The 16,627-nt window shown below is 45.8% G+C and overlaps 1 protein-coding gene across 1 annotated transcript in view; it reads right to left on the minus strand.

Annotated features, from left to right (window-relative positions):
- Positions 1-16,627, minus strand: part of LOC126234940 (extracellular serine/threonine protein CG31145-like) — a 186,670-nt gene that overhangs the window by 11,899 nt on the left and 158,144 nt on the right. The window contains exon 6 of the mRNA XM_049943679.1: positions 14,164-14,437. Within this exon, the coding sequence (XP_049799636.1) occupies positions 14,164-14,437 (274 nt within the window). The remainder of the gene's footprint in view (positions 1-14,163; positions 14,438-16,627) is intronic.

Genomic DNA, 16,627 nt, shown 5'->3' on the forward strand with positions numbered 1-16,627 from the left:
TCAACAAGTGTCAACGTGCGAACCATTCAATGTAACATCATCGATATGGGCCTTCGGAGCCGAAGGCCCACTCGTGTACCCTTGATGATGGCTCGAAACAAACCTGGGCCCGTCAACACCGACGTAGGACTGTTGATGTCTGGAAACATGTTGCCTGGTCGGACGAGTCTCGTTGCAAAATGTATCTAGCGGATGGACGTGTACGGGTCATGAATCCATGGACCCTGCTCGTCAGCAGGGTACTGACCAAGCTGGTGGAGACTCTGTAATGACGTCGGGGGGGGGGGGGGAGGGGGTGTACAGTTGGAGTGATAATACGATTCTGACAGGTGAGACGTATGTAAGCATCCTGCCTGATTACCTGCATCCATTCATGTCCATTGTAAATTCCGACGGTCTTGGCCATTCCAGCAGGACAATGCGACACTCTACACCTCCAGAATTGCTACAGAGTGGTTCAAGAAACACTCTTCTGAGTTTAAACACTCCCACTGGCCACCGAACTCCCCAGACATGGACATTATTGAGCATATCTGGGATGCCCTGGAACGTGCTGTTCAGAAGTGATCTCCATACCCTCGTACTCTTACGGATTTATGGACAGCCCTGCAGTGTCAGTTCCCTCCAGCACTACTTTAGAAATTAGTTGGGTCCACTCCATGTCCTGTTGCGGCACTTCTACGTGCTCACGGGGACCTACACGATATTTGGCAGGTGTTCCAGTTTCTTTGGCTCTTCGGTGTAAATGAACTGTGTACTGAGCACTAAATATGGATTGAGGCAAAACTGAAGAAAGACGAAAGTAATAAGGAGCAGCAGAAATAAGATTAATGATAAAATTAACATCAAAACTGCGGAACTCGAAGTAGAGAACTTAAGGAATTCTGCTACCTTGGAAGTGAAACAGCCCATGACGAACGAAGCAAGGACTTAAAAAGCAGATTTGCCCAGACAAAGGGCATTCCTGACCAAAAGAAGGCTACTGGTATAATTTGAGAAAGAAAATTCTGAGAATGTACGTGCGGAGCACAGCAGTGTATGGTACTGAAACATGGACTGTGGGGAAGCTGAGAAGAAAAGAATCAAAGAGTTTCAGATGTTTTGCTTCAGACGAATATTGAAAATTAGGTAGAGTGGTAAGGTAAGATACGAGGAGATCATCGCAGAATAGAAATATGTGGGAAACAGTTATAAGAAGGAGGAAGCGGATGATAGGACATGAGTTAAGTTATCAGGGAATAACTTTCCTGGTACTAAAAGAGGGGAGTTGTGAAGAGTAAAAACTGTAGAGGAGGACTGAGATTGGAATGCATTCAACAAATACTAGACGCAAGTGCTACTCTGAGATGGAGAGGTTAGAGGAGAAGAATTTGTATCGGACTGTATCAAACCAGGTGACTGGTGACCAAAAGGAAAAAAAAAGAAGTTTTGTGGACAATCATTCTTCCCACAATCAATCCGCAAATCGAACAAGGAAGGGATATGAAAGGTACCCTCCTCTGCACTTTGTAAAGTATCTTGCGCAGAATTCATGTAGATATAAGATTAGAAACAACGGAGAGAGAGAAGTATTAATCTATACGAGAGATTGGTGACCAAAAAGCGCGAAAGGACTATACTTCCAAGTATTATCATGTTCCCACTAACTTGGACCTTCTTGTGCCCAATTCCTTGTTTGTAGAATAAAAATTCGCTTTATTTATTCCTCGACCGGTTTCGAAGCTTAAAGCTTCATCTTCAGGTGAGTAATCTCATCCGTGTAGTGCTATCCAGGCAGGCGATGTGCGTGCTGGTCTTACACTCCCATGCGTTTGTTTCACTTGAATGTGATCCCCCATGACTGACTGGCCCGGCTGCCAAACATTTATGTTCCAATAATTGTTTGGTGGCAACTGAGGATGAAGCTTTAAGTTCCGAAACTGGTCGTGGAATAAATTAAGAAAATTACTGGCAACTGAGGCGGATCTATATTCTATAAATACATCACTCAGTGGCGGTTGTTCATCTGGTCAAATATTTCGTATAATTCCGCGTAATATTTCTTCGAAGGAGGAATTCGATACTCTGGAAGCGACTGTCAGGTTTCGTTCTGGTAATACTTCGGTAAAGGGGTCGCGTTACAACTTTCGCAAGCGCCGAGGGAGCGCACGCACTTGGCCAACTCCGCTAATCTCCTAGTCTCGAGAGAGAAAATTTGTCGAAGAACAAAAGTGACCTGTAGCGCCCGCGACTAGAGTTTCTTTCCTTTCTCCTCTCTGAAGAGCGTTCGCCGCTTTTAATTGCGAACGAAAGTGAACGCCGGTCGGCGAGGGCTCTCGGTGCGAACCGCATTCATCTCGGCCCGCGAGAAAGAACATTAATTATCCGGAAGAAGAAACAGTGTTCGTCATTCCGACAGGCCGGGGGCAAAGATTTCCCCTGCCGACGCCGAGACGCGGGAAAAAAGAGAGAGGGGAAAGAAAAAGGCAAGAGTGGTGGGTGAGTGAGAAGGGGTGGGAGGGGGAGGCGAGAAGAACGACCGAGGTAACCGCTAGAAGCTGGGAGAGGGAAGAGGAGTAATGCATTCTCCTAGTTATTTTCGCTGACAAATAGTGTGAAAGGAGGAGGGAGGTGTATTCGAAGAGCACTCCACTCGTCCAGTTTTGTTTCGCGGTCCGTGTGCGCGAGTCTCTTGCGCCAGTAGGTGCAAGATGACAGTTGAAAGGGCGCCGCCAAGCGCGCGGGATAAATTATTAGGCGAGATGACTGCAGAGCGGCGGCTACTTGCGGTCTCTTGCAGCGGTGTTGTGGAGGGGCGCGGGAGGCAGTGAATGATTGATGGGCCGGCGCTGAAAGCAGCGACGCCGGCGTCGCCGCGCTGGCCGACCGTCCATTATTGCCGGCGCAAGTGCGTGGCGTCCCGTGACGTCGGGGCAGCGGCAGCCGACGCAAACCGCTAATGAAGGACATCAATGCGTAATGCAGCCGCGGGCGGAGGGACTGGTCCCGCCGTAAAGCGGGTTGCATCGCGCCAGGCGCCGCAGCACCGACGAAACTACCAGAGGTATCGCGTTACCGAGTTTCGTCCGTTTTATGTCCTCTGTGGCAGAAATTTGCCAATATCGGGCAAAAGCAGCCCCCCCCTTCTGTTTCCCTCCCTCCTTCACCCCCCCCCCCGGTCAAAACACACGGTCAAAACCCTCTGCCAGGCACTTAAATGTGGTTTGCAGAGTATCAATGTAGATGTAGATGTAGATGTCTCTGACGTGATTATGACCGCACGACGGAAATTAACAGACTTTAAACGTGGAATGCTAGTTGGTGCTAGATGCATGGACGAACCATTTCGGAAATCGTTAGGGAATTCGGCAGTGGCCGACGGCGTTCGCTTAACGATCGAGAGCAGTGAGTGGAATAACCACAAAAGTTGACGTGGGACGTACGATGAACGTATCAATTGGGAGAGAGAGTCGAAATCTGCCGTTATTGGGCTATGGTAGCAGACGACCGATGCGAGAGCCTTTGCTAACAACACGACATCGCCTGCAGCGCCTCTCGTGGGCTCTTGACTATATCGGTTGGACCCTAGGCGACTGGAAAACCGTGGCCTGGTCAGATGAGTTCTGATTTCAGTTGGTAAGAGCTAATAGTAGGGTTCGAGTGGGGCTCGGACCCCACGAAGCCACGCACCCAAGTTGTCAGCAAGTCACTGTCCAAGCGGGTGGTGGTTCCATAATTGTTTGGGCTGTGTTTACAAGCAATGAGCTGGGTCCTCTGGTCAAATTAAACCGGTGATTGACAGGAAATGGTTACGCTCGGCTACTTGGAGACCATTCATGGAGTTAATGTTCCCAAACGACGATGGAATTTTTATGGATGGCAATACGCCATGTCATCGGACCACAATTGTTCGCGATTGGTTTGAAGAACATTCTGGACAATTAGAGCGAATGATTTGGCCATCCAGATCGCCCGGCATGAATCCCGTCGAACAGTTATTGAACATAATCGATATGTCAGTTCGTGCACAAAATCCTGCACCGGCAACCCTTTCGCAATTATGGACGGCTACAGTATTTTTGCAGAGGATTGTGTCTGTAGCGTCAGAAATATATCAAGACACATGAATGATAGTAAGATTCTGAATTCGTAAACGAAACAGTATTGCTTTTTGCAACCGTTCTCCTTCATTTATTATTTCAATTGTGTTTATCATATAGACAGAAACAAGTATTATCCGCCTGAAGGTTTACTTTGCGTTCCAACCAAAACAGCACTTAACAACAAATATTCGAACTTCTTTCCGCCTTTCTGCGGTGCCCCATGTTTTCCCTTCAGTGGTATCCTGAAGCACGTCTGTTAAAGAACTTAATACAGCATGATTTTATTTAAAAAAATGTGCTTGTCTTTCTTCTTTTGCTTTCTATGGTATTTCTGTGTCGGTCTACTGCTCTTATAATACACACTTTCCTTATCATGTAATAACTTCGTACAGAGTCTGATTATTTACACACTCTTACAAAAAAAATGGCTCTGAGGACTATGGGACTTAACATCTGAGGTCATCAGTCCCCTAGAACTTAGAACTACTTAATCCTAACTAAACTTAGGACATCACACACATCCATGTCCGAGGCAGTCGCGCGGTTCCAGACTGACACACTCTTACACTTCACTCGATTATTTAAGACATGAATACTTTTATTTAATTACTTCATTTCCGGAAGAGATCTTTGTTGCAGATTCTGATGTTTCTGAGTCTGGTATTTTTGACTCTGATGTAGCAATAATTGCGAAGAACTCATTTCCACTTTGTCTTTAGTTTTATTGCTATTGAAGTTTTATCGTCAGTTCTCTCTTCAGCGACTTGTGATTCCGTTCATGAACAAGTTTGGTTCGACGTGTAGCGAACAAAACTTCACGTTCTTTTGCTTGCACGGAAAGTTTCTCAACAAACAGTTATGTCTTCTAATACTTACTAGACATTTTCTGCTCCTATGAAAACATTAATCTTCATTAAATGTTTGTAGGTTACAACAGAATCGTAGCTACACCTGGAATCTAATGTTCCATACCTCACAGATTCTTAAAGAGAATCAAAAGAATGAAATTTGTTGTGTTTTCTGTTTGCCAGTGCTGTAGTTTATTACGCTACATAGACCTTTTTTTAAATTTTATTTTACAAATCATGTCTAACTTCAACATAAAAGTCAAAGTTAAAGTAGTCCCATAGTCAGGGAGTGAGCTCAGGAGAGCAGATGCAGGGATCCTGCATTGTCCTTCTAGGCAGGCCCCAACGGAGGTGGTTTGCCATTGGTATCCTCCGTCCTGTTCAAACGGTTCAAACGGCTCTGAGCACTGTGGGACTTAACATCTATGGTCATCAGTCCCCTAGAACTTAGAACTACTTAAACCTAACTAACCTAAGGACATCACACAACACCCAGTCATCACGAGGCAGAGAAAATCCCTGACCCCGCCGGGAATCGAACCCGGAAACCCGGGCGCGGGATCCTGTTATGAAGTGGCTAATTTGTATTTGTGATGTGGCTTGACAGCAATGAGTGCATGTAAAGTGTAGCGTTGAGTTTGTGTTGTTATGGACGGTAGACAAGGGTGTGGGTGAAACCAATGCCATCACACAAGCTGTTCCTCTCGAAGAGCCCCAAGCGAACTTCCGAGCTTCAAGTCCCCATCCGACGGACGGATCATCATCAGCAGTATAACATGTCCTCACTTCGTAAAACCCTGTGGAGATATTTAGAATTTAATCCAGCATACCGACGCATATACGGAGGTGACAAAAAGCCACGGGACACCTCCTATCGTTAGGACCTCCTTCCGTCCGGCGCAGTGCAGAAATTTGACATGGACTTGACATGGCATGGGCTCACCAAGTCGATGGAAATCCTCTGCAGAAATATTGCGCCATGCTGCCTCAGTAGCCGACCATAATTGCAAAAGTGTTGCCGGTGCAGGATTTTGTGCACGATTATGTCCCATAATTGTTCGATGGCATTCACGTCGGGCGATCTGGGTGGCCAAACCATTCTCTCGAACTGTCTGTCCAGAATGTTGTTCAAACCAATCACCAACAACTGTGGCGCATTATCACATGGCGCATTATCATGCAAAAGACATCCATCGTTGTTTGGGGACATTAAGTCCATGAATGGCTGCACTTGGTCTTCAAGTAGCGGAACGTAACGATTTCCAGTCTATGATCGGTTCAGTTGGACCAGAGGACCCTGTCCGTACCACGTAAACACAGTCCACACCATTATGGAGCCACCGCCAGGTTGCACAGTGACTTGTGGACAGCTTGGGTCCATTGCTTTGTGGGGTCTGCGCCACACTCGTACACTACCGTCAGCTCTTACCAACTGATATCGGGACTTATCTCACTAGGCCACGGTTTTCCAGTCGTCTAGAGTCCAACGTATACGGTCACGAGCCAGGGAGAGGTGCTGTAGGCGATGCCGTGCTGTCAGCAAGGGCCTGGAGTTATTCCTCTACTGCCATAGCCCATTAAGGCCAAATTTCGCCGCACTGTCCTTACGGATGCTTTCGTCGTACGTCCCACATTGATTTTTGCGGTTGTTTTACGCACTATTGCTTGTCTGTCAGGAGCGACAACTCTACGCAATGCCGCTGCTCGAGAGGTAATGCCTTAAATTTAGTATTCTCGGCGTACTCTTGACACTGTGGCTCACGGAGTATGAAATTCCCTAACTTCAGGAATGGAATGTCCCTTGTGCTTAGTTCCATCTACCATTCCGCGTCCAGAATCTGTTAATTCGCGTCGTGCGGCCATAATCACGGCGGAAACATTTACACATGAATCACCTGTGTACAGATGACAGCCTAACCAACGCAATGCCATTTATACCTTCGATATCCGATACTACCACCGTCTGTATAGCTGCATGTCTCTATCGCGTGACTTTCGTCACCTCATAGTAAACTGGTGACGAGGGACCTTACGCCACCACACCACCTTACCTTTGGCGTAAAGGGAAAGGGAGGGCTGCCAACAGCTTGTGGCGCGTCTGGAGGGTTACCCATCTAAGCACCGGTGATGCCCGACACTATTAATCGTATCAAACACAGCAACGCCAGCGGCATACATCATTATAGACGGTAATATTCACTATCGTTTGGTGTCATATTCAACAGCGCAGCTTACTGTCCACCTTCTGGCGTGCTGCTGCAGAACCATATAACAAAAACCACACAAGTGCAGGCAGGACTCGCGTTCTGAGGGTTCCGTACAAACTTAGTTATGTATATGGATACTTCATCTATATGTTGTGATGGGTGAGTTTACGAGTATCAAAAATGTGACATAAATGCCGTAGCTATTGATTGCATTGACTTAGACGCTTAAATTTATTATACCGCCAAGAGACCGTAGATCTTAGTATCTGACTAAATTTCAGCTGGATACGTCTACCTGTTCCTGAGAAAAAGGGGTCTTGACAGATGGCCGAATCTTTTGACTGCATTGACTTAGAAGCTTAAATTTTTTCCACCGCCAAGAGACTGTAGACTGACAAATTCCATTTGATAATCCAACCGAAGAAAAAAAAAAGATAAATTTCAATCCGATAATCTAACTGTTCCTAAGGAAAATGCGTCTTAACAGATTGACGAGACAACAGACAAACAGATGGACGAGAAACTATTGCTATACACTAACAAACGCGATTCTCTGATCAAAATCGACTGCTGGAAGTGTGTGCGTGTCTCGTGCCTGCTTGTAAATTAGCAGTCAGCCACGACGCGAGTGTGTCTACGACGTCACTGATCTGCAGATTGTACCAAGTGCGGAATTATAAATTCCCGAGCATGCTGCACACTCCGCATGCGCTGTAACAGGCGACTATGATGGCATCTGCTATCATCCGCACTGGCCGAGCCGGCCGAGCGGTTCTAGGCGTTACAGTCTGGAACCGCGCGACTGCTACGGTCGCAGGTTCGAATCCTGCCTCGGGTATGGGTGTGTGTGATGGCCTTAGGTTAGTTAGGTTTAAGTAGTTCTGAGTTCTAGGGGACTGATGACCGCAGTAGTTAAGTCCCATAGTGCTCAGAGCCATTTGAACCATTTATTCTGACCGAGCTCAATGCTGTTATAGAAATGGATTTTGTATTATCGTGTCTTCTTAAACTTAATTGCGTTGTTTGCTTTGTTTTCGTGAAACACTTAAAAGATTCACAAGATACCGGTATTTTCTCCTATCTAGTGTTCTCCTAGAAGAGGGACGAAATATCTGAAAGCAAACAGGTATTTATGTTTTACAGAGAAATAGCCTACACTATGCACAAATAAGTCGGGTGATGCTGAGGGAATTAGATTAGGAAATGAGACACTTAAAGTAGTAAAGGAGTTTTGCCATTTGGGGAGCAAAATAACTGATGATGGTCGAAGTAGAGAGGATATAAAATGTAGACTGGCAATGGCAAGGAAAGCGTTTCTGAAGACGAGAAATTTGTTAACATCGAGTATTGATTTAAGTGTCAGGAAGTCGTTTCTGAAAGTATTTGTATGGAGTGTAGCCATGTATGGAAGTGAAACATGGACGATAAATAGTTTAGACAAGAAGAGAATAGAAGCTTTCGAACTGTGGTGCTACAGAAGAATGCTGAAGATAAGGTGGGTAGATCACGTAACTAATGAATAGAGGAGTTTGTGGCACAACTTGGCTAGAAGAAGGGATCCGTTAGTAGGACATGTTCTGAGGCATCAACGGATCACCAATTTAGTACTGGAGGGCAGCGTGGAGGGTAAAAATCCTAGAGGGAGACCAAGAGATGAATACATCAAGCAGATTCAGAAGGATGTAGGCTGCAGTAGGTACTGGGAGATGAAGAGGCTTGCACAGGATAGAGTAGCACGGAGAGCTGCATCAAACCAGTCTCAGGACTGAAGACCACAACAACAACAACAACAAGCATAAATAAGAAAGCCAATACATAAACATGTTTAAAGCAAAATTATTTCAACAGTGAAAAAGGCAGAATTATTTAACAGAAAAATAATTTTGTATGTTACTTGACACTTAGCAGGAAAACACGATACAGAGGATAAAGCGAAAAGGCTACGTTCTTGATATTGTTTGATGTGTTTGCAGATATATATATTTACTCGAGCTAATGAATGTTTATACGAGGGCTATTCGGAAAATAAGGAACGATAGGTCGCGAAATGGAAACCACAGTGAAAATCAAAACTGTTTTATTTGCAACTGTTAGCTACAACTTCCAGCTGCTTATCTCCATAGTCGCCGATCCGACTTAGACGTTTGTCGTAGCGTTGGATCAACTTTCCAATACCCTCGTTTATAGACGGCAACTGCCAGTGCTTTCCGCCAGTTCTTTACGCTGGCCTACAGCTCGTTGTCTGTGCCAAAGTGTTGTCTTCATAGCTAGCGGTTCATGTGAGCAGAGATGAAACTTGGGCTGTATTGTCGGTAATCAAACATTTCCAACTGAAAACGACGCAGGAGCATCTTCATTGCCCCTGCAGAATGCGGCTGAGAATTGTCTTGAAGAAGAAACCGCACGACAGTTATGTAATGTTGGCTGCATAGCTTCAGGCGAAATTTCTCACCAGGCCCTCGTACTTGGCAGGGGACACTGTTGTTCTAGGTATCTGTATGTGCTACCTGTGAGCTGAGAACTAAAAAGAACTACCTAACGCGATCGACGGGCATGCTAGAAACACTTCCCAACACACCTGTGCAAAACTTCATCGGTTTTTCACTGCGGTTTCCATTTCGCGACCGATCGTCCCTTTCATTCCGAATAACCCTCGTATTTCGAAATATTTGGATGAGACATTTTCTGTTCTTTTAGTTCTCAGTAGCGTAAAGAATTAACCACACGACCTTTGACAGGAGCTTCATGATTTCTGCTTTGGTCATTGATATACTCTACTGTCATAGTTTACTCCTATTATTTGTTACTCTCTCTCTCTCTCTCACTCACTCACTCTCTCTCTCTCTCTCTCTCTCTCTCTCTCTCTCTCTCTCTCTCTCTCTCTCTGCTTCTTACAATGATGTGTACACGTTGTTTTCGTCGTCGCCGGCGAATGTTGGTTTACAAATCACGCGCGCGATTCAAATTACGTTGGAGCAACACGCCACTAGTATTACTTGATGGTGTGTTGCTGGAAAATTTATTTCCGGTGTGATTGCGTAAGCTGATAAAGAGTCCACATTCGCTGCATGCGCCAGGACTGATGTTATAGATAGCACACTGTTCTGTCTAGCGCATTCACTTGGTTTGAGTGAATAGCCACTGAGGCACTGCTTCTTACAATGATGCGTAAATGTTGGTTTACAAATCACTTGTCAATGTGGACGGCACTCTTGGTGCTTCGACATCTTCTGCTAAGGGTAAAAAGAACGAAACCAGAGGAGTTTCTAAAACTGCTCAATTTGTTCTTATTCATGGACCTACTTTATTTTGTGGTGCGAGATTAACTTTTTCTTTAATGAGAGTTTCTTCTTCCTCCAGTTTGGGTAACGGATGGCTAACTGTAGCTTTCGTTGCTTGTAACAATGCAGTTAGAGCCGGTTTGGAATCCTTTGAAAGTCGGGAAATATTAGCTTACCGTACTATACCTGTTTCTGAGATTATTATTGCTAGTGAGGGTTCCTACCCTTTTCCGCACGGGAGTTTGTCTTTGTCTTGTCGTAGACGTTGTAAGATAAATTCCGATTGTAGTATTCACTTATGGGTGAAGGCTAGTGGTCCTTCTTCTTTGGAAGATTGTCGCATTGTGGGTGATTGTACTTTATATAATCATTGAAAGCAGTTCTCAATAAACGGACCTTTTAAGGGCCACAAATACTACACATTGATCTTGCCAAAACCCGAGAAGCGATTCTTCTTAGTGTTTTAGCTCTCTGGGGCACTCTGGGGCACTCTGGGATCCTCAATAGATGTCGAGCACAGTCTCTGATTGGTTGTTCTGTTTTTGGCGCGCGATTCAAATTATATATATATATTTCGTAAAAATGATATTCCCTCAAAACCTTACTTTCACCAGTCAGATGCCAAATTGCACACCAGACAGCTCTCAACTCCCACAACACACGCAGTTTTGGTACCGACGTATCAAGGAGAGAGACGAGTCTCAGTACGGGAATAAAACGCCAGGGGCGCTGCTGTATACTCACTTGTCTCGAGGAGTCAACTGAGACAAGGAAGTCGACCGAGTAAAAGGGGCTTAAGGATGATGATGATGATTTTAGGTGAGGGGCGCTAAACATCATGGTCATCAGCGTCCTGACGAAAAGTCAGAATGCCAGTCTCATGGTTGGGGCCGAAGGCTGTCCCCAAACGCGTAGCAGTTTATATAGCATTAAAGTCTGTCTCCCTTCTCCATTAATTTGCAGGATGAGCCCTGACAGTTCACAAAACGTCACCACTCTTGTAAGAGTGGAATCAGTACCCGCGAGGATGGTGGGCAGATCTCCATCGAGAGTGAGGGCTGCTTTGATATCAGTATATAAGACATACGTTGCCAAAATATGCTGAACTGAAAGCGGCACACCACAAACCTCACAGAGTGGTGGATCCTCTCGCCGAAGGAGGGAGCCGCGTGCTAAAGGGCTGTGGCCGATGCGCAGCCTGGTACGCAGAACCTCCTTCCAGCGGTGAGGCTGACATGAAGTCTGCCATTCCTGTGAGGTAGATTTGAGCGACCGCAATTTGCTTTCTGTCAACTTCAACCATTTAATCTCCATATGACGCATGGTGCATTTGTCAGAAAATGAGACGACGGCGTGCAACGGGATGGGACATTGACGGAGAACACTATCTTGACTTGCTTCCTTGGCATCTTTGTCGGCCATGTCGTTTCCCTGTTTCTGATGTGACAGGAACCCAGCAAAAGTTCAGCCCCTAGCCAAGGTGTTGGTGCCGCTGTAAGGAGTCATGGATGAGCTGAATCAGCTGGTCTACTGGATACATTTGATGAAGCGCCTGCATTGCACTAAGCGAGTCGGAACAGACAAGAAACCTTATACGGTGATGTTTGTGATTGCTCTCTAGTCCCATCATAACGCCATATAACTCCGCATCGTAATTTGTAAATACTGTTCCTGAAGATGCACTTTGAAATCCCTGTCATGGAAAACAGCGGAACAACCGGGGACATTCTCTTGCTGGGATCCATTCGTATAAACAACGATAAAATTGTGGTACGTACTTAAAATTGAAGAAAACAAACTTGTAAAAACATAATCTGGAGTACAAGTTTTCTTGCAAGCGTTAGGCTTAAAATCACGTTGGGCCTCTGAAGACACCAACGCGGCAACGCGTTATGTCCGTTGCTGTGTATTTGATGGTCCGACACATCCAGATCCTTGAAACAGTCAGTAGCCACGTATCTCGAATTGCTTGGTCGCATGGTGCCGATTCCTAAACAGCGTTCAAAGCTGGATTGGACCTCTGCACTACGAGGTGTACCCAAAAAAACCGGAACAACATTGCCGTGGACGGAGCTTGTGTAGTACCAATTTCTGCCGCTAGGACTCATTGCCAGTTCAGCGCCGTCTGTATTGTCGACCTGGCTTGTTTTGTTCATCTGCAGTGATTGTTTCTGCTAGTGTTCTTTTGTTCGTGTTTCGTTTTTTACGACGGCAAATTTAAGTTAACAATGTGCAGCTGAGAAATTTTGTTTGCTACTCTGTAAAAATGCTGCTGAAAGTGTTTTCATGTTGAAAACAGCTTACAGAGATGAAGCTATCGGAAAAGCTCAGGTGTACGAGTGATTTGCACAATTTAAAAATGACGACATGTCGATTGATGACAAAACTCGTTCTGAACGGCCATCAACTGCCCGAATCGACGAAAATATTGAAAAAATTCAAGAATTTGTGCTCACAGATCGTCGACATGTAATTGATTAACTGTCAGAGATTAATGGGTTATCTTGGAGCTCAGTTCAGCGAATTTTAACGGATGATTTGGGAATGAAATGAGTTGCTGCCAAGTTTGTTCCTCGGGTTCTGACTGACAGCCAAAAGGAACGTCGAGCTGAAACATGTGTATTCAAACAAAAGCTTGAAACTGTTCCAGATTTTCTGTCAAAGGTCATTACTGGTGATCAGTCATGGTGCTACGGTCAACACCCACAAACAAAGTGACAGTCAAACCAGTGGAAGACGTCATCGTCACCCCGTCCAAAAAATGTCACCAAGTCAAATCAAACATCAAAACAATGCTGATTTGCTTTTTTGATGCCAAGGGCATAGTTCATTCAGTGTTTGCTTCCCCAGGCCAAGCCATCAATCAGATCTTTTATTTGGAGGTTTTAAGAAGACTGCGTAACAGTGTTCGTCAAAAAAGACCCGATTTGTGGCAGAGAAGAGACTGGTTCTTCCACCACGACAACGCACCTGCACACAACACCATCTCTGTTAGACAGTTTTTGGTTAAAAATGCCACGGTTCCGCTGCCCCAAGCACCTTACTCGTCTGGCCTGGCTCCGTGCGACTTTTTCTTATTTCCAAGCATGCAAAAGGGCATGAAAGGTCACCGATCTGACAACACTGAAGAAGTCTAGAAAAAAAAAAAACGAGGGAGGAGCTATTAGCCATTTCTAAAGATGACTACAAAAAATATTTCGAACAGTGAAAGCACGGGTGGGACAAATGTAATGAGTTGTAATGGAGGGCATTTTGAAGGGGATAAGGTTGTTTTGCAAACGATTTGAAAATATATAACTTTAAAAAAAACATCCGGTTTCTTTGAGAACCCCTCGCAAATGCCAATGACCGAGGTGAAGCTGAGATTTTCAACGCTTGTCGAGCCAAAAGGTTACGTCGCCGAATCCACAGACTCGGAACTGAGCTGGTCCGAAAGGCTCCACTCGATTTCCGAATGCCCTCACGGTAGACAGCGTCTAACATCTTTAGTTAGGAAATACAGGCTGATCCATAGACCACGCTGCCATTATCTAAACGTGATCGAACAAATGCTCTGTGAAACTGCATGAGGCGGGATCTGTCAGCTCCCCATGCTTTTCCGCTAAGGCATTTCAAAATATTCGATGACCTAAGAGGCTTAAGTGTTCAGCTTTTACAGGCTGAGGTGCGGAACCCTAGAAATGAGCCGGACTGTGGCAAGTGTACGTGTTTTAGCCTGTGGCCTTCCTTGGTGATCGTGCCGTACCTGAGCAGCGTGGTGAGCGTCGACTGCCGCAGCAGGCAGCACTGTATGACGGGCGCCAGGATGGACATCTCGTCGTGGAAGGGCCGGCCGAAGCCGCGCCCGTGGTCCAGGTGCAGCGGGAACGTGTCGTTGCCGAACATGCGGAACGTCTCGTAGTGGTGGCGGTCCATGTTGCCCGTCAGGAAGTCGAACACCGCCATGTCCATCAGGTCCAGCAGCCGCCGTCCGCTGTCGTACGGCGGGATGTCGCGCACCAGCGAGCAGTAGCCAGGGTCTGCAACACCCACAATAAAGCTACGTGCCGTTCCCAATTCCTGTACAGTGTGACATCTCGAGGCGTCAAGGAAAAGTCACTGTGGTATCCGAGGGAAATGCGGGGATAAAAATTTTAGAGGGTGATTAGGCATGATTACAGTAGGCAGGTTCACATATCGACCTCTGCAGCTACATCTGCATGGGTACTCTGCAGACCACACTTACATGCCTGCATAGTCACTCATGTGGTGCCCAAAGACCCTACAGCTGAGGATTTTTTCGTCACGTTCGACAGGGAAACTGAGACGCCAAGACCTTCTCCACGTCAGAGGACTAAGGAAACTTTACCCCCTCTTAAGTCCCATGTCTCTTGTTCCTTGTCGCATATGGCTCACCGGTCATTCATTTTGGTTTTTGTATGTCATCGATGTGCACATCAGAGAGAGAGAGAGAGAGAGAGAGAGAGAGAGAGAGAGAGAGCAAGTTACGTTAAACAATCTTTGGTCTTGCTGTGGCACAGACTTTGCCTCTGCGCAGTATGATACACTGAAGTGCCAAAGAAACTGGTATAGGCATGCGTATTCAAATACAGAGATAAGTAAACTGGCAGAATATGACGCTGCGGTCGGCAACGCCTTTGTAGGACAACAAGTGTCTGGTGCTGCTGCTGCAGTAGCACGTTATCAAGATTTAAGTGACTTTGAACGTAATGTTATGTAAGGAACACAGGATCTCCGAGGTATCGACGAAGTAGGGATTTTCCCGTAAGAGCATTTCACGAGTGTACCGTGAATATCAAGAATCCGGTAAAACATCAAATCTCCGACATCACTGCGACCCGAAAAGGATCCTGCAAGAAACGAACCAACGGTTTCGGAAGAGAATCTTTCAACGTGGCATAAGTGCAACCCTCCCGCGAATTGCTGCAGATTTCAATGCTGCGCCATGAACAAGTGTCAGTGTGCGAACCATACAAAGAAACATTATCGATGTGGGCTTTATGAGCCGAAAGCCCACTCGTGTATCCTTAACGACTGCACAAGACAAAGCTTTACGCCTCGCCTGGGTCGTTCAACGCCGACACTGGACTGCTGATGACTAGAAACAAGTTGCCTGGTCGGACGGGTCTCGTTTCAAATTGTGTCGAGCGGACGGACGTGTACGGGTATGGAGACAACCTCATCAATGCATGGATTCTGCATATCAGCAGGGCACTGTTCAAGGTGGAGGAGGCTCTGTAATGGTGTGAGGCTTGTGCAATTGGAGTAATACGAGACCCCTGATACGTTTAGATACGACTCTGACAGGTACGTAGTACGTAAGCATGGTGTCTGATCACCTGTATCCATTCATGTCCAGTGTGTATTCCGACGGACTTGGGCAATTCCAGCAGAACACTGCCCACCCAATACGTCCAGAGTTGCTACAGAGTGGCTCCAGGCACACTCTTCTGAGTTTCAACACTTCCGCTGGCCCCCAAACTCCCCAGACATGAACATTATTGAGCACATCTGGAATGCCTTGCAACGAGCTGTTTAGAAGAGATCTCCACTCGCTCGTACCCTTACGGGTTTATGGACAGCCCTGCAGGGTTCATGGGGTCAGTTCCCTCCAACACTACTTGAGACAGTAGTCGAGTCGATGCCACGTCGTATTGCGACACTTCTGCGTGCTCACGGAGGCCCTACACGATATTAGGCAGGTCAACCTGTTTCTTAAGCTTTTCAGTGTACAGTCTTCACTGAAGTGTGGTAGGTGATGAGCGTATTCAGTAGTGCTGTGTTAACTTGTATCTGTTAGATAAAGAAAATGGTAGAGGACAGCAAGGATTAGTAAGATGCGTTTATTGAAAGGTAAAAGGAACGTATATTTCGAAAAATGTTATTATTTTTGAAGAGAGGAAGTTTGAGGTAAGGCTGCAGTACTGCGCAGATAGGAATGATTACTGTCAGATAGTTAACTTGCACAGAGCTGAGAGAGAGAGACCACCCCACTTCCCTAAGTCATGCACTGACATATTAATTGATTAGTCTGTTTGACTTTTATGTAAATGCTCTGTTAACATTGTACCTTTTTGTTAAGCATAGTATTTTTCAGACCAATGTTAAGTGTGAAGATCACGCAAAGTTTTACTCTGACTTTTTGAATACATACTTCATTCTAAAATCTGAGTCTTGAAATACCATTTCACAGGAATAGTTACTCTCAC

This window comes from Schistocerca nitens, chromosome 2 (genome assembly GCF_023898315.1).
Source record: "Schistocerca nitens isolate TAMUIC-IGC-003100 chromosome 2, iqSchNite1.1, whole genome shotgun sequence".
NCBI lineage: Eukaryota > Metazoa > Arthropoda > Insecta > Orthoptera > Acrididae > Schistocerca > Schistocerca nitens.